At 37.0% G+C, this 19,547-nt stretch overlaps 1 protein-coding gene across 50 annotated transcripts in view; it reads left to right on the top strand.

Moving 5' to 3' along the window:
- The window catches only part of RIMS2 (regulating synaptic membrane exocytosis 2), a 737,322-nt gene that overhangs the window by 589,006 nt on the left and 128,769 nt on the right, over positions 1-19,547 (top strand). For 32 of the 50 annotated variants that reach the window (XM_075125014.1, XM_075124984.1, XM_075124982.1 and 29 more), the window contains 2 exons: positions 10,555-10,590; positions 14,707-14,807. The exons of 2 other annotated variants lie outside the window; for them this stretch is intronic. In XM_075125014.1, coding sequence (XP_074981115.1) covers positions 10,555-10,590; positions 14,707-14,807 — 137 coding nt within the window. The remainder of the gene's footprint in view (positions 1-10,554; positions 10,591-14,706; positions 14,808-19,547) is intronic. 16 more of the 50 variants (XM_075124986.1, XM_075124985.1, XM_075124988.1 and 13 more) reach the window with 1 other exon arrangement.

Genomic DNA, 19,547 nt, shown 5'->3' with positions numbered 1-19,547 from the left:
GATACTTTAAAGATAAAAGATGTTGCGTTCTAGTTTTTTGAACTAGTTCAAAGTTCACATTTTCAAGTTTTTCTTTGCAGCTATGATGGCTAAAACTGGATGTTTTTATGTAATAAGGTGACCACTGCGGTTGGGGCTTAAAAAAAACCAAAACAAATATTGTGAGACTTGTGATCAAGTTTGGAAGTGTCAGCAACACTGACTGCAATAGAGGAGCCTGCAAAGAAATGTGGGGAGGATGGAAGTGCACAGAATTAATGGACCAGTGAGGAGAAATAGAAGAACCCATAGTTCATTAGTTGGGAGAGAGGGTAGCAGGAGAACCAAGGACTCAATCATTCGGAGTAGAAAGAGGGAAGCCCAAATTATACTTGTCAAAGGGGGGGAGCAGAGAGACCTGGATTTATTTAAGATGTTCTCTTCTGTTTCTTTAATAACACGTTGGGTCCACTATATGTAATGCAACATATAATGCTAACTTATTTTAATACGAATATGAACATATCTAATTGAGCATACAGTTCAAACCAGGGAATGTTTAAATATGTTAATAATGTCTGTGTAAGGAATGAATGAATAAAACATTTAGGAATGTGCAACCAAAAACAGCATCTCATATTTTTTGAAAATATTTTAAATAAGTGTACAATAGAGCCACAATGCCTGCTGCAGTGTATATGCCCAGAGAGGTCATAATCCTACAAACATGCCCATTTAAGCAATGGGCTTGAAATGCAGCAAGGGATGTTTAGGTTGGATAATAGGAAAAAATTCCTAACTGTCAGGGTAGTTAAGCACTGGAATAAATTTCCGAGAAAGGTTGTGAAATCATTGGATGATTTTAAAAGCCGGTTAGATAAACACCTTAGATAATACTTAGTTCTGTCTTGAGTGCAGAGGACTGGACTAGAAGACCTCTTGAGGTCTCTACCAGTCCTATGATTCTGTGAAACATGCATGATTGTAGTTTTCCTCAATTACTTATTTATGCCAAGGTAAATATATTAATTTTTGCAGGAGCAAAGTCAGGTACAGTACATGGGCATATATTGTAATTGTATGGTATCTTCTTAATTAACTATACTATTTTCACATACTCAGATGTGGATATACCACCCATAATGCATGAGTAAATAACTTAGCACCTCCATATCTCAACATTCATCAAAGTCAGAGACAAGGTCTGGAAAATTTTATTTTTCAGAAAAGTATGAATGGAAATGATCTAGGGTAGAAATTCTTAGCCAGTTTTAACTATATCTATCACTCCAGCTGTGCAGTATATTGCTGATAATAAAGCTACATTTAAATACTTTTATGAAGGTTGCAAAATTAAGCTCTCAAAACTTAGGAAAAGACAGAATTGAGGTTATGCAACCTTCATTCTGCCCCATTGTGTGTGTGCATTATGATACAGTCTTTATTTACATGATCACATACTACCTTTTCCAAAGGACCCAGCATTATTCAGTGCACAGAATGCACTGAGCTCACTAAATGAATTAGGGCTATGTGGTGAGTGAGGCAGAAATGTGTAGCAATGTGTCCTATTTACTGTAGAAGGTGTCGGAGGAGTGTAAAGAATAGGGCAGAGAAAGGATGATTTTGTGGTTAAAGCAGGTGAATGCTACTTAGGAGAACTTGATTCTCTCCCTGCCTCTGCCACACACTTTCTAGGTGAGTTACTGGAACCAGATTTTTGCTGTGTGTTCCCCGTGTTCTGGGAACCCAACATGAGAAGGGCCTGATTTTCACAAGTGCTGAGCACTCACAATTGCAGCTAAAGTAATTGGCAGCTGTGAAACCTCTGACCAGAGCTGGGACTCAGGAGACCCCTACGTCTAATCCTGACTCTGATAGTGACTCACTGTGTAGCTTTAAGCAGTTCACTGTGCCGCTCTATCTCGTTTCCCCATCTGCAATAGTTACCCAGCTACCTCTCAGGCAGGAGTGTTGTGAAGATTCATTTATTATTCATGTAAAACTGTAAAATGCTAAGTATTTGAAAAATTATGCACCATAATTGGTCAACACATGCAAATTTTGTTCTTATGCTCTTTGTACTCATCTGTGAAATAGTGATGATAATAGTTTTGTATCTCAAAGGAGAGTTGTGAATATAAATTAACATTTGTGAGGCACTCAGATACTTCACTGATGAGTACCATAGAAAACCCCTTAAGGAAATTAATAATTCCATATTCAGTGCAGAGTTTGGATGATGAGTACTACATTCGGTGTGGGAACACAACTTAATGATGAGAATAAACAAGAAATACTGAACAGTTGCCTGAGCACTGTCCATCCTGTGAACTGAATGAGGCAAGGATCCTGTGGACAAAATAGTATGTGATCATGTAATTAAAGACTGAACTATGATGAATAAGAGATGGAACTTAGGTTGCATGGGCAACCTTACTTCTGGCATTTCATAACTTTTGAGAGCTTGATTTTGCAAATTTAATAACAGTCTACTAAATTAGATTCTGTATGTAATTTCCTAGTGTTGTTTGGTTTGTTGGTTTGTTTAAAAAAACAAATTAAGTACTGTGCAGTTGTAATACTTCCTTCAGGGTCATCAAGAGAAAGTGAACCCTAGCCTTTCAGCAATACAGCTTAAGCCTCTACTACTTGAATAAAGGAGTAATTGCAATGGCTAGCAGTTAGAGTAGGCTGTTATCTTCTTTGGACCAGCCACTACAGGAGGAAGTATAACATTTTGAAATAGTTAGTATACTGAAGTTGCTCCATTTTTCAGACATCATGGCCAACCATGGAGATTTTACAGGTCCTTTAGAAGAGGCAGTCCATCAAAGTGGATGAGAATTGGATCTGCTGTATTAAGGGATTAAGTAGATTCTATTCCCAACTCTGCCAACAATGATTTTATGTCACATCTCAGAGGGTGGTTGAAACAGGGACAGAACAAGAATAGGAGGAAGGAGGACCGGAGCTGGTTCTCTGCCTCCACAAAATACTCAGAGCTTCCCAAGCCTGAGCATGAGGCTGCACTGATTCCTGCCATCCCTGAAATGGGGAGCAGTATGATCTGCCACTGCTGGCACTTTCACTGACGCAAGGATGAACCTTCCAGAGTGTCTGCTACCACTCGTCCCCTACCGCATCCTAATCTCTCTCACACACAATGACTATTTGTTTTGTTTAAAAATATAACATTTAAATAATTCTGAATCATCCAGTCTTGCATATTACGAGTCTCTATAACTGCACACTCCTATTAGTTACCTTTGTCTTTCCTCTCCTACTTCACCCTAATGTTTGTTACACTCCTTTGGGTCGTTTTAAATTAGTTTGTAAGCTCTTCTGAGCAAGGATTGTGCCTTCCTACTGTACTTAGGTCAGTCAGAACCTCATTTTTAAGGCCTCCTCCAAAAGATGTATGCAAATTTACCACCTCGGTGTATCTAGCTCAGAAGAATATCGAACTGAGTTGACCCGATCATTTTTTGAACCTATGGTTCTAGTGAGTCTTGGTCTTTCCTTCCTAAGGCTTAGATCACCAAGTCATCTCCTTCAGTGGTTTTACTAAGCAGTGTTATTTATTTTGCAAATTACAGTCAATTTAAAGTAACATCATTAATATGTTTTAGGCACTGTGATAGAAATTGGTGTAACTGATGAGAAATATCCTCGGAGTCTCTTTTTTTAACGTATCAGTCTGAGTCCAAGAAAAGACATGATGGCTAGTTCTCAAATAGAAAATAGTAAAGACATACTCCTCCCTGAGGAACTCCACTGACTTGAAGAGTTTTCATCCCACCCTTCCCCTGTGAGTACTGTGATTGACTCTTCAATCTCCTTTAAATTTCCTTTAAAAATAATAAAGGAGATCTTTTCTGAAAAAAATTATTTTGTTTCTTGTACAGAAACATTTAACTTCTTTCCACAACAGCTACTCAAGTTCTCTGCACTCAGGCTGTGTGTGGGTCAGAGATAAATGACAATAATATAACCCCCCTGGAAAGAATGGCTGCATACAGTGTCTCTCCAGAGGTAAGGGGTCAGATATGTGTAGGTCTTGCAGGTGGCACTGAAGGTGGCTTTTACACATTTGTCTACTTTGGCTGTACAGCCCCTGACTGTAGTACAACAATCATGAAAAACAGCCACCACCAGCAGTTTCTTTGGAACTATGGAGAGCAAGAATAAAGGGCATCAGGACAGACTCATAATGCAAGGTGGAGTATGACTAAGGCTTGCCAGTCTTCTTACCCCAGCATCCTCCTCATTCAGGTAGAATGGACAGTTTAGCCAATATGCTTGTTCCAGGAATGGAAGTGCTAGAAACTAAACTTGGAGGCTGTCCTTAAAGGCCTCAAATGCAATCTGTATTAGCTGATCCTGTGGAAACAGGTGGTAAACATAGGCTTTTCCTCAGTTATACCACAGGTTGGCCTGCTCTTAGGAAGAGTTTTACTTTTGTTAAATATATGCTATTCATGGGATATGAATAAAAGTAGTGGCAAATACCCAGCCAGTCTCTCTCTTGAATCAGGAGGTAAGGCATACAGTAAAATATTTTTTTCGGAACACAAAAGAAGTGATGGGTTTTTTTTGGGGGGGGGGGGAGGAAGGGGTAGAAATAGAAGTGGAAACTGAATTAGTTAGAACGCTTTGAAAAATTCAAGGAATCTTAACTCTTTGTTATTGCATGTAAGAGGAGTACAGAGCTGTTGATATGTCCTAGTTTTGCTATTTGAAACCAAACACTTTAAAAAAATGAGACCAAAAAAACTCTTGTAAAATGTTTGTTTTGAGAAGAGTATTATTTTAGTGAGTTTTAACACAAAGTTGCTATTATACGCTTTATAAAGCAAATTACAAGAAGGTTACCTCCTTTTCTACATTGATTGGAAATCAGCGTGGTAACTTATAGTAGCTTTGGCTAACATTTTATAAAGTAGGTACCTAAAGTTAGGTTGCTAAACCCATATTGAGCATCTCAATTAAATGGAAGTTGTGGGTACTCAGCACCTCAGAAAATCAGCCTCCTACCCTTTTATAAAACAAAAATAGGCACCTAAATATGGATTCAGGGTCTAAGTTGACCACCATTACTATGGTTATACCATTTATTTTAGCCTAAAGACTTAGAAAAAATATGTTATATGATGTAAACAATATATATTTTTTATCTTTTGGGGTTGGAAAAGTGTTTCTTATCACAAAGAAGATTCGGGCATCTGTTGAGGAGGTTGCTTCTATTGGTTGGCCATAATTCATAATGCTAAAGTGCTTCTAGTTTATTTTTATTTTTTAATCGTTTTTTACATTTTAATCACTGTCATTTCCTTTGGAATTAAAAGTTTGTATTTTCTGCTTATCAGCATGATATTGATTAATATGATTCAACAACATTCATAAAGAAAAGTCGCACCCACCTATCTAATGCTGTATGTTTGTATAAGTTTGGGAGGAAAAAAAACATTTGTATTGCAGTAGCTAGTGATAGGAAAGAACCATTGTGGTCATCTAGTCCTCCTGTATAACACAGGCCAGAGAATTTTCCCCCAAATGATTCCTAGGGCACATCTTTTAGAAAACGTCCAAGCTTGATTTAACAATTGCCAGTGATTGAGAATCCACCACAACCCTTGGAAAACATGGAGTACTGTATACTGGCATGAGTTGGGATAGTCATAGTAGGTGTTTTAGTAATATGTGTTTTATTTGCTATTGGTAAATGGTCTGACATTCCCAGAATGTTTTTAATTGATATATTAATATAAAGTCAATCTAAAAAAGAAATAAAACAGAGCATTTCAGGGATTCATTCATATTCACCAAGTACAATATATACAAACAGCTCAGACATTTTAACCAGCTTCTTATTCTTTTCTTTGACAGTTGCACTCATTGCTATAGTCTAGATCTACCCATTTATAGAAAATCAAAACTTCATTAATATTAAAGAATGCAATTTTCCAAATACAAGTTTTCTATAACAATATATATTCATCAACTCATCAACATTTAAAAAGCAACAAAATAGTTAAAAATTAGTGTCATTTGTTTTTTACTACATGAAAATAAACATATTAGTTTTTTTATTATTTGCGCCCATTATGTCTGATATTATCACTTTGAACAAAAATCGCACATAAAAACTCTTTCCATAAAATACAAAATACTAATTTTGACAGAATTTTCTCTTTCTATTTTTTTTTTAACAGAAAACACAGAATGCAAGTCAGGAGCTCTGGGATTCTAGCCCTGTGCACATTTCTCTAAATCATGTTGCCCCTGAATTGAGCACCACTGCCATAATGTTTTATATTAATATCCCTCAACAATTCATATTATTTTTGTTGCAATTTTTGCTGCACTGTGCACATTCATACTAATACATTTTGTCAAAAACACTTGAAATGAAGATTTCATTGAGCTTTAAAATCAGCTCTGAATTTAATTAGCATCCTGTCCTCTTCATTCCATCTCCTAAATAGACATATAGAATCTAACTGAAAAAAAGGCCCCTACAAGATCTGTGGGGAACATATGCAGTGGTTAACTATTATATGCAGGCTTAGGGATCATTGTGATTACAAAGGTCAAATACAGGGGTGATTCTGTTTTGTAGCAAAGTGAGGAATATGTGACTACTGAAAGAGAAACACAGATATACAGACCTACAGTCTGATCTAGCTGTGGCCCAACACAGATCATTTCAGCAATGTACAGAAATCCACTTATGTGAAGTGTATTGTTTCTTTTCCAGACAAATTGGATAACTTTGATACAGTTAGAGTTCAATACTTTATTCAGTTCAGCTGGTCATACACAGGATACAATATCAGGATTTCAGTCTATATATCAAGGTTAATGCAAGACACAGCAAAGTAAAAAAGGAAAAATATTGGTTAATGTGAAGGATAAGGAAAGGAAATAAAAGCCTAATTAAGTAATCATAAATACTGAAATATGCAAGCTTATTTAATTGCTTCTCTTGAAGCATTGCTGTAAATATGTAAGCTGTGCTTATAGGTCATATTTCAAATTAAGGCTCAGCTAGTCTTATTTTCTTACCAAATATACACATAGAATAAGTCACTCCATTTTCAAAACACTAAATTAATCTTCAGGGAATTTTCTTGATCTTATTAAGAATGGGGGTCAGATTCCTGGCTAGCATAAACTGGTGTAGTTTACTGAAGTCATTGAGACCGGCCTCTGACCAGACTCTCACACTGAAGGGCAGAAAGATAATACAACCAGATGAGATATGAGCCGGAATTTTCAGAAGTGACTAATGATTTGGGGTTCCTCAAATGTAAGGTGTCCAATTTTAGACAATTTAAAATGGCTGATTGTCACTGGGTTGGTGTTGAACACTTTCTAAATATCAGGCCCCTTTCAAGCTCCCTTCTTTTTAGCAACCACGTACTCATATAAAGATGTACTGCAGAAAAATCTTGTAATTTAGGCAGTTGGACAAATACGTCCTTTGAAGCATCCCAGCGTATCAGGAAAATAAGTTTATCCTACATCATAGCAGAAATAGATTTCCACATTTTTAGATGCTGTTGCAGACTGAACAGAGATTCTTCTCAATATTTAATCATAATCTGTGCCCCAAATCAAGGGTATTATCATGATGGATGCTACTTAACTCTCACAAACTTTAGATTGAACCAATAACAATAATTCCTTGTGTACAATTATTTTTAGTCAGTGAAAAGCATAGCTATACTTTTGAGGACGTAATGTGATAAAGTATTGTATTCCTAGCCATCATATTGGTGAGTCTGAGTGGTGTAAAAGAAAACATAGAGAAAACTCAAAAGGTTTAGCAATTTGTTTAATTAAGAAGATGAAATGAGTTTGCCGGGGCAACATACCATAACATAAGGCAAGAGAATACAAATAAAGTTAACTGCAAATAATAAAGTACTTGCAAGAGCAAAAATAGTCTGTTTCTAAATATCTAATTACCATTACTCACTACCAGATGATGTTGCATGCAGTGTTGTAGCTGTGCCAGTCCCAGGATATTAGAGAGACAAGGTGAGTGAGGTAATATCTTTTATTGGACCTATTTCTAAAAGGAACTCTGTGTAGCTTAAAAGCTTGTCTCTCCCACAAACAGAAGTTGGTCCAATAAAAAATATTACCTCACCCACCTGTCTCTCTAATACCATTCATGCTGTAGGTTATATGAAGACCTCTTTATATGAGAGCACAAGGCTGGATAGGAGGTGTAAAGAACATCCCACCAAGCCTGCATATATACACAGGAACCAAGCATATTAATATGCCTTACAGTATACTGACTTCCCCAAGTGAGCAGAGAGGGGGTAGAATGATGGCTTACCATGTTCCCCTCCACATTGACCAGCAGAGCTGGTTCCCCACAGGAAGGTGAATGAAAGCTGTACTACATCAAAGGATGATGCACTATCCATGCTTTCTCTGCATTCCAAGAGCCTATATTTGTATGATGCACATATACCCTGACCCTGCTGTGAGTTGTTCTTTAGGCACAATTTGGCCCTTTCCTTTGGTAGCTAACTACAAATTGTAGATGAAGTCAGATTTGTGATATTTATTTAAGATTTATCTTTTGTATTATTCCACTAGGACAGAGGTGGTCTGTGGACTATAAACAATAATAATGTGGAAAAGATCCCCTAATAAGTGGCAATTCTGAAATAAAAGGTTTAATCGTTTGAATAATACATCGTATTTTGGATTTGTGACTTGCAGGAGTTTTTTGTTCCATCAACAGTTCAGTCATTTTTGTTTGGTTGGTTTTGTTTTTGTTTTGTTTTTAATTAATCTTATTTTGGCTTATGATGAGAAAGAGAGAGACTGAGTTGAAGAATAAATATACTTATAATTCTAATTAAAAGTAAATTTCCTTTTGACATTGAATGCTTATACATTAATTGCCAAACTTAGATTTCAAAGTATAGTGTATGTGCTGGCAAACTTTTTGGACAGGGATTCAGTTAATTTTCATTTCCTGTTTCCAGAGAAACACTTAAGTCTATATACAGCCCTTGATCTGCATTCAAAATGTCTGTTGACATCAGTCAGTAGGAATTATGTGCAAAAACAGGGCTGTGTATTGCCTTTATTATCTTTTGTTTTATTTTTCATCATACCCCAGCTCGAAGACAAAACTACAGTAGCATTGTTGTTAAATCTGGTGACCTGTGGGAGCTACAAGAATTGGATATCTAAAAAAAGATTTAAAGTAGTTACTGGGGAAAAAATTGAGACATTTAATATTCCTGCTTGAACCACTTGACTGAATCCTGTATTTGCTTCTTAAATCATACAGCACAAGTATGTTTTTGACTTTTCTTTATATGACGCACTATTCATGAGAACCATAGGCTAACTGTGTTTGACACCTGCCTTGCTGTCTTTTGTATGGACTGTGTTAATGAGACTGAAAGTGCATAAACACCCATGACAGGTTTCAGAGTAGCAGTCATGTTAGTCTGTATCCACAAAAAGAACAGGAGTACTTGTGGCACCTTTGAGACTAACAAATTTATTTGAGCATAAGCTTTCATAGGCTACAGCCCACTTCATCGGATGCATAGAATGGAACATATAGTAAGAAGATATATATATATACATACAGAGAACATGAAAAGGTGGAGTAAGAGGCTAATTAATTAAGATGAGCTATTATCAGCAGGAGAAAAAAACTTTTGTAGTGATAATCAAGATGGCCCATTTAGACAGTTGACAAGAGGGCATGAGGATACTTAACATGGGGAAATAGATTCAATCTGTGTAATGACCCAGCCACTCCCAGTCTCTATTCAAACCCAAGTTAATGGTGTCTAGTTTGCATATTAATTTAAGCTCAGCAGTTTCTCATTGGAGTCTGTTTTTGAAGCTTTTCTGTTGCAAAATTGCCACCTTTAAATCTGTTACTGCGTGGCCAGAGAGGTTGAAGTGTTCTCCTACCAGTTTTTGAATGTTATGATTCCTGATGTCAGATTTGTGTCCATTTATTCTTCTGTGTAAAGACTGTCCGGTTCGGCCAATGTACGTGGCAGAGGAGCATTATTGGCACATGATGGCATATATCCCATTGGTAGATGTGCAGGTGAACGAGCCCCTGATGATGTGGCTAATGTGATTAGGTCCTATGATGGTGTCACTTGAATAAATATGTGGACAGAGTTGGCATCGGGATTTGTTGCAAGGATAGGTTCCTGGGTTAGTGTTTTTGTTGTGTGGTGTGGTGGTTGCTGGAGAGCATTTGCTTCAGGTTGGGGGGCTGTCTGTAAGCAAGGACTGGTCTGTCTCCCAAGATCTGTGAGAGTGAGGGATCCCATGGGTTCCCTCCAGTAAATCTCTAATAAGGGTGCAAAAATGTACATGCTAGTATGCAGTGAATAACCTTCGGTATGTAGAACACTTTACTTGGTTGGTTAACAAAAGTCATGAATTTAAATGAATTTGATGGATTTTACTCCTTTAATGCATGATTCCTATTACTTTTAATATTATTTTCTGCATTCTTTCTCTCCTCTTGTTTTTGGTTTACACATTGCTTTCATTTGTTTATAGAAGAAAAGAAAGCAGATCCAGAGAATGGGAATGCAGGTAGGGCAGCTTATTAAAAATCTCTCATCCTTAGACGATGTACAACTACAATATTTAGCCAGAACGTGTATTATACAGCTGGTATACAGTGTTGTATTTCCTCTGATTAATACAAAATCAGGAGTAGAAAACATAACCACCACCCCGCAGCGTGTTCTCAGGACAGCTCTAAATTGCGGCCATGTTCCAGCACCTCCAAGCAGCCATTCTGCAGCCTGGCATGCTGAATTTTAGCAGCACTACAGCCACGCCTGCTTCCCCATGACACATGTTCTCTGCCAGGGTTGGGAAGGAGGTACACAGTGCCAGCTATTTGGGCTCTTCACCAGCCATGTTGGATCTGTTACGTATAGAATATTATCTATTAATAAAATTCTGAGACGAGGTTCCAAGCATAAGAAAATTGTTGGAGCTATCAACTCCGTCTGTTTGGGACCTTAGCCTATAATAGCTTACATGGAGCTGATTCATGCCCAATACTGCAGGCTATGTTCAGAAGTAACAGCTCAGATGATAGATGCTTCTCTCCCTACACAAAACTTTCTACACCTGTAGATCTTGACACTCTAGCCACACCTTTTCTCTACTGTATTCCCACACATTGGGTCACTAATGAACTTAGCCTATAGCTCTCAGTGACCCCTGCAGAGCCTTTATATGTGTCAGTTCTATGCACAACGGAATCACACCTGATCTGCTGCATCATGAACTTCCCACCACCCCCAGGATTTCCCCTTTGTGCATCCAATTTATTTGTTGAAGATGTTTTAATATGAGATAAAAATATATTATAAGAAGTCAGATTTTGATTAATGCAATCTTATAACAGTCCTGAAGAACCTACCTTTTGTGAATTTTGGTTAATTTTTTTCTCCATGTTACCCGTCTGAATTTTTTTAAATATATTTCTTCTTATTGAGAGCACAGTGAGCCAACTTTGGCTTTTTGTTTTTGACATATGGGCGATTCAGCCATCCTGAATTCCCTTCCTGTTCCCAACCAGGATACTTATCAAAATGGCTGTCAGTTCTCACCATCTTCCCTCTAGCTGTGATTCAGAAATAGGGGGCAGTGTAAAGGTGTAGAGTTTTAATTGATTTACTAGTAAGGTTGAAGATTTCTTGGAAGAAGGAATTCAAAAATTCAATAATAATGCTAAAACTTAAGGGAGGATCTATAAACAATGTAGGTCTCCAAAGTTCTCTCTGCAATAAACAGAAAGTATCCCAGCATAATTAAATCAACTGTGAGTCTATAAATTGGGCTAAATATGAATATAACAAAAAACAAAAACCTTTAACATATGTTTATATTAATAATCTTACTTATTCAGGTAAATTAGGAGTGACATTCACCCTGGAGATTCAGTTGAGGATGCTATATATGGACATGTCTACGCTAGAAATACTTCAGCAACAGAGTTGCAGCTGCACTACCGCGGTATAGACATGTACTGCAGCAACAGAAGAGATTCTTCTGCCACTGTAATAAAGGGCTTTAGTGAAGTATTGTGCCTTGAGCAGGGTCTCTGCATGTGGCTGATATTTGCTATAGGTGCAAGACCTGTATCACAGTAGAGGGAGTAGAACTGGAGCTATGCAAAGTATCAGCTTTCACTTTGCCACATGTATAAAAACAGATATTCTCACAACTATTTGTGAGATCTTCCATATACAAGAGTTAATATTTCTCCATTTCTTACAATTTCCTCAGCTTTTCATGACAAAAATGACAGAATATGAACTTTCCAAGTTTAACAGAAATGATTATTTCATACCAGGGCAAAACCAAAATGCTTATATTTTACCCTTCATCCCTTTCTCTTTTCATTAAAAACACCAAAAGTATGGATTAATCTTCAAAATATTCTGTTTTCATGGAAATCTATTTTTTTATCTATGGGTTGGAGTATTTTCATTCATCTTTAGTGACACTGTTGTGTTATTTCTGTCATTGAAAAGAAGAAAAATATTCCAAGTAAGGATTCATTTAGCTGTGCTTTTTAGAAGCTATCGAGAAATTCAACTATCTTTCAATCTATTAATCAAAGCACTTGCATCTCCCTTTCAGAGTAGGAAATAAAATAATTATTGAAAAATAAAGTTAATCGCTATCAAAAGCACTTTAATTAAATAGAAAATTAACAAAGAATCAGTGTGGTCCCTTGATGCTTGCCAACTATTAGTTCAAGTTTATACAGTAGCTGATTTAAACGTGGAATACATTAGATTTATCTTCTTTTAGGGTTTTTCACTCTATGCTTTATTTATTAGCTGCCTCTATCCCTGTAACAGCATTTTCTTCTTGTTCATTCATTTCCCCCATTGATTTTCATTCCAGTTAGTATTTGGGATGTACTGTTTTCGTTTAGGTTATTTTAGGGTTTTTTAAGGAAAAGCAGAGACCATAAGGGCATGCTGCTGATAGTGCATCACATTTATTTTTTCTTTTCCACACCCTTCCTCACCCACAATTTCCTGTTAGAGTTGCAGGTTTTGCGGGTACCAGCTAGTGCCATCAGTAGAACTATCGCTAGAGGATATTCAAAGCATAGTTCAGAGGGCCTGCACATAGACCTGTTTTACCACTTAGATTTCTCCTTAAGACCCATGTTTAGGGTTTGTGTGTGACTTCAGTGGTACCGGGGAAATAAAGTTAGGCTCCCCCCCAATCCTATATTTAGGTGCCTAAATAAATGGACAGATTTTCAACAATGCTGAATACACAGCAGCTTCCATTCAGAAATGAAATTTTCCTTTGCAAATCTTCATCTTCCTCAGAAAAATGTATAGTATGCGAAATATGTCAGTCAAAATTAATGTGACTTAGCCACAATACTGTATGAAAAGTAATGCTATTAGTTACATTGCTTCAGCTAGAAACTTTGGGCCTGATTCTTCACTCCCTTGTTTTTGTTTACAATGGTATAACTCAATTGACTGCAATGGAGTTATTCCTGATTTACATCAGAATAAGTGGGAGAAGAATCAGACCATTTATGTACCCAGTAAATATCTATATTTTGCTTGATTGGAGAGATGCCCTTTTTGCTTGGACATTTGCCTACCATTTTGTTTGGGGGCTGCTACCTTCCACCTCCAGTGTTCTCTCTCACACATTTGTTTTGGTACTTTCTTTTGGCACTTTTAGTACTTTCAGACACCGCAGGTTGGCTGAAAAGGGCTGCTGCCTGAGTGACATAGCAAGCATCCTTTTCCCATACTGAGGCTAACTATGTGCTTAGTCTCCTGTGGTCCAGGAAGAATGAATCCTGAAATCACTCTTGAGGCTGAATGTCATTGTAGAGTGATACAGCAACACCACTGGGCAGCTTGTTAGCATTCCTTTCCAAAATTATTTTTAAAAAAATTGACAGGTTTCAGAGTAACAGCCGTGTTAGTCTGTATTCGCAAAAAGAAAAGGAGTACTTGTGGCACCTTAGAGACTAAACAATTTATTTGAGCATAAGCTAAGCTGTAGCTCACGAAAGCTTATGCTCAAATAAATTGGTTAGTCTCTAAGGTGCCACAAGTACTCCTTTTTTTAAAAAAAAAATTGTTGTGAATATATTAAATTATGGTAAATCAAAGCTATGCCAACCAATCAGATTATTTCCAGTGATCCTTATTTACTGATAGAAACTAAAATCAGTCATTTCATATAAAAGAGCTAAAATCACCATAATAGAACATATCACAAGATCAATATCTCCTTTGGAAATAAACATGTTGCCTTTGCATTACTCTTTATTTTCTTTAAATAAAAGTCTTGATTTCGTCTATAGCAGCAATAAATTATTCAGTGAAGCATTCTATTCCATTTACATTCTCTCCTCATTTGAAAGTTTTCTTCATATTAACTGTGGAGAATAAAATATTTGTCAAGGTACAGTTAAAATACTTTATTCTTTACTACTATTTCTTGCAATTATGGCTTTTCTCCCAAGTTTTCCACAAAAGGATAATTTTGACATGTTTTTAATTTACCTGGAAACACAGATACAGTAATTTAAGCAAAAGTCAGATTATATCCCTTCTGTAAGAAGTTGTATGAGCACCACTTTAAACTCAGGATTCAAAATTAATTGATTATTTATTTATTTATTTTATTTAACAGGTGGTATGGATGTAGAAGAAAGAAATCGTCAAATGAAAATAAGCAAGTACAAACAGGCAGCAGGATCAGATTCCAGGCTGGAGCAAGATTATCATTCTAAGGCAAGGGAGTTTTGTTTTGAAAAACAGCAAAATATGCTAATCTGAAACATTTGATATTCTTTTAGGGTGATGTGGACAAGTGACCTTGCATGGGGTTCTTGCATGTCTGTTGCAAAGTAATTAAAATAAGTGCAGCAACCATACAAACCCTTATAATATAGAACATCCTTGATTACTAAAGTTTAAGATATAGGAGTTAATTGATTAAATGTAGTGTTCATCTGCTTCAAAAAGTGAGAAATGACCATTTAGTTGGCCGCAGATCACTCTCCCGTCGACTCCTGTGCTCCACCGGATCAGGAAGAGTAGGGGAGTCGACCGGAGAGCATCGCGTAGTGTGGACCCCAGGGTAAGTAGATCCATGCTATTCATGTAACTCAAATTGCGTAGCATAGATTGAATTTCACCTGAGGTGTAGATAAGGCTTCAGGAAGTACCTAGAGTCCTAATTCAGAATGAGATCCGCTAAAACCTGTGCCTGAATTCCATGTTATGGAGCAAATAGTCATATAGACCTCCAAACTTTTTTTGTTATTGTTTTCTTGGCCTTCTAAAGACTTCTGCAGCACAGACATAATCGTTTTTATTTATTCTGGTAGTGAAAGTTTAGCCTTTGGATAGATAACCTTACCAGTCAAATCAATACACAAGATTCCAACGTAATTGTGGCAATTTGCAAGTAATCAGGTTGGCCATGTAGCAATGCAGTTCTAAATTTATGATCCAAATTTCCTGTTATCTGGAACTGGGTCATGTCATCTATTATATGTTAATTGAATTGAAAATATCTTGATTATTTTAAAATTCCATTATACAAAATAATTAAGTGACCTCTCTGAGACCTGATAAATCAATTTGAGACTGTAAATGGTAAACATAAGACTTCTTAGCTATAAAATCTTGCTGAGGAGAAAAACTCTGTTGCAGACATTGTATGTTAATTGTGCAGTTCATTACTCAAAGTAATGAGGAAGATAAGGTAAAACTAGGTTATCTAATATATGAAAATAAAGAAGCCATTAATTGTATTAAGTGCTATTAGTTTTGTAGAGAATTCTGGTTAATTTAGTGAATTGCTTTCTAATAACATAATTCCTCATAGTAAAAAATGTACATGATATTATGGGAGTATTACATGAAAGCCTCATGAGAAGTCCTAGACAAAATGGAAGAGTCTATTATTGAAAAGATTTAGAATTCATTGGAACAAATGGGCAAACTATATAGTTATGCTCTGAACATTTAGACCAGTAGATGTATTGTATGACTTAAGGATGTGTTCACTCATAGTACTTAATGTAATGTAATAACATGTATAAGGGGGTTTGGGTCAGGAAATGTTTTCATGTTTATTTTATATGGAAACATCACTCTTACGTTTATCAGTTATATCCTTTCTTGAAGGGCATTATCTTTTCTTGTACAGGAATGGACTTGGTGCTGTGACCAGACTTCCCCATAAATAACTGCTATGATTCTATGTACCATGTAAGGATGGTGAATATATAAATAGATCTGCAGTTATTCAGCCAATTCAGTTGCTCCCTCACTGTTTGATTCTGTCCCCTTGATTCTGTGTAGTTCCTGACTCCATAAGAAAGCATTGGGACTACACATGCAGAAAGGTGCATCTTTAGGCCCTCAAAAGTGTTTTTCAAAGGAAACCACATAGAACACAGTAGCTCCAAAGAAACACTTCTTCCCCTTGACCCCACCATCTCATCATTTCTGCTGTCTCCCCCTGTATATGAGTTTATCTTCATCATTTTCCTCCTGCGTTGAGGATGGGAAGTCTGATATCAGATTGATTTTTGAAAATAATCACTTCTTAATTATGCAAACTATCTCTAGAAGTATACTTTCAGATTTATTTCCCTGCCAGGATCCACTTTACCATTGCAAAGGAAATGATTTGCCTTACCAGTTACCCCAGGAAGACAGACAATGGCACATTCACAAGCATCACTGAGTGTGCATCAATAGAATCTCATAGAATCCCTAAGATCTTATAAAGTCATACCCAGAGAATTCAGTCTTCACTTTCTCACCATTTCCCTGTTGGTTCCATTTTTCTTAATTAAATATTAATATTACATAGAGTTAGGAAAATAAATAAATACATATGATATACCTGGTTTTTACCAAGTATCTTTTATATTGATGAACTGATCTGGGTATGTCAGATACTAACTGAAAACTCCTAGTCTATATCTATTGCAAGTGGCTTTGATTTTCTAAATTTGTCAACTAGCATAAGGTCAAGTGTGCTGTTTTCTGGGAAGACAATTTGTTTACTGCAGCCCCTCACCTGAGAACAAGTTTCTTTAACTAAGCTGTAGATGGCATGCAAGTGGAGTTTAGCAGGTGGAATTTTCTGTTGTATCTCCATTCTATTTTTTCTTTTGGTGGAAATAAACATAATTACTATTTGCTGAGGGGAAATAACCCTCCTATTATGATTGCTAAGGAAGTGGAAAGGTGTACCAACAACAACAGGACTAGCCATATTGGATTAGACGAATGGTCTATCTAGTATTGTTCCATCGCTGCCAGCTGCCAGTAACAGATGCTTCAGAGGAAGCTACAACCCCTCCGCCCCAAATAGATAATTATGCAATAATAAGTCTGTGGAAGAAGATTTTTCCTAACCCCAGGGCTTTTAGCTGTTGGCTGAAGTATGAAGTTGACTTTTCTTTATAAAATTTTCTTTTAGCTGGTGTGAGTGCAGATGATCTATCTATCTATCTATCTATCTATCTATCTATCTATCTATCTATCTATCTTTTTTTCCAGTGTTGTTGCAGCCTTAAAGTCAAGGGTGACCTCTGGTATGCTTTTCAGCAGGCATGTAGGATCTTTTATTATTTTATATGCTTTCTCTTTAACACTTTTTCCTTAAGAATAAATGTGCTTGCTCAGAAGGAGCTGTGTGGTAACTTGTAACTGCTGGCAATACATTGGTCATAGCCCTGAGAAAGAAATCAAACCGCAGGAGCTGGCTTTTTAGGCAGACCAGCTGGCTGGGGATGTCACATTAAGATAGGGAGCTGTGCAGACTTCAAATCCCCAGGGAAGAAAGGAGTGAGACGTGGGGCTCTGCCCAGGAGAAGTGATGGCTGGGAGCTGGAAACCTTTAAGTGGTTGCACTGGAGGGACCATGGAGGAGGACATATAAGTGTAGTTACCCTGAAACTGTGACACTTACTACTACAGGACAGTATTGAAGTAAAATGCTTAGTAGAATTCAAAAAAGGTTTAGACGTATGAGTAACCATGCTCTGTACTGCCTCTGGTCCCCTGGTCAGGGTAGTCAGAGAGATTATTTCCCTGGCCTGTGCTACAAGACTCAGAGAATTTCCCTTCAAGTCATTAGGTCTCCTTACTCCCCTGGAGTAGGATGCTGTCTGTCACACAAACACCACATACACACCCTCCTCAGATACTGGTTTGCATACACTGGGGAGGTAACTTGATTTCTCTTGGATACTGTCAGAGGGGATACACCTCCCACTCCTTTCTGTGAGCTACTCTATTTGCATTTTGGCTAACACAGTCTCTTGTAGATCTGGAGCTAACTGAGAAGGTCTGATTCACCCCTTCTGCTTTTAAAGCCATAAAATCATTCCACAAAAGCAAATACTATGGAATATTGACAATACACCTACAACCAGCAGCCCTGACTGTTCTTGGATCTAATGGAATCTGTGCTGTAGGTAGAGCAAACACTTTTACACTAGCAACTTTAACCTGGATTTCACATGCTGGGAGTATTTGATGGGGTTTAATGGCATGGAGCTTAACTATAGTCTTAGCAGTCCCAGTATCTCTCCATCAAATGAATGTCTCCCCACTGACTACCACCTTCTACTCCCACTGCCAGTCTGATGGATCTGCACCCAGGTGGTGGGTGGTGGTTTGAGATCTGAGTGGCTCAGTAAGAACTTTGGTATTGTGGAACAGCACCACAGTTCCACACAAGTGTTCCAACAGTTATCTTCCAAGATAACAGCCAGTGGCTATACAATGCTCTACAGATCTCTACAATGCTTATGTGGTTCACTTAGAGTATTCCTAGGTCCAGTATACTCTATCACAAGGACTTGTTACCTAGAAAGAGGACTATAGTGTTTCGAACCAATAGAAGAGAAGGTAAATGGAGAAGAGGGAAAGGTCAAGATAGGGCCATTGAGGCATTCTACAACAAAAGAGAAGTTTAATCCTTTGTTATTATTGAGAAAGAAGAGGCTGGATTCAAAATAGGAAGAAAGAAAGGAGGAAAAATTCTTCATGTTCATGGAACTCAAATTCTTAGTATAGAGAACAATCTTTTATTAGATTGATGATATTACTGATGTATATATTTTAACAAAAACCCTCTATATATTGAATTTTGTATGACTCTGTAATTCCGTTTAATCTGTAAAGACAATCCAAGTCTCACAATTGCTAAATATTGAGTGCAAAATACATGTATAACCAGGAATGCGCTGTATTTGATTTGGGAGAAAGGTAGCAAAAAAGCTAAGGCCGTATTTACTTTGTAATCCAATTAGAATTTATAAGGTAACTGGGTCAAGCCAAATTAAATTGTGGACAAAATACTTCCTTGGAATACCTGGGCTTCAGTATGACACTTCCCTTTGAGTGAACATTCAATGAGGAACAGAGTTTGTGAGTGTGTGAGTGTGTGTCACACACACATACACACACATTACTGGTTCTCTTTAGCTGCCAATCTGG

This window comes from Caretta caretta, chromosome 2 (assembly GCF_965140235.1).
Source record: "Caretta caretta isolate rCarCar2 chromosome 2, rCarCar1.hap1, whole genome shotgun sequence".
Taxonomy (NCBI): domain Eukaryota; kingdom Metazoa; phylum Chordata; order Testudines; family Cheloniidae; genus Caretta; species Caretta caretta.
This window is presented reverse-complemented; position numbering and strand designations above follow the sequence as displayed.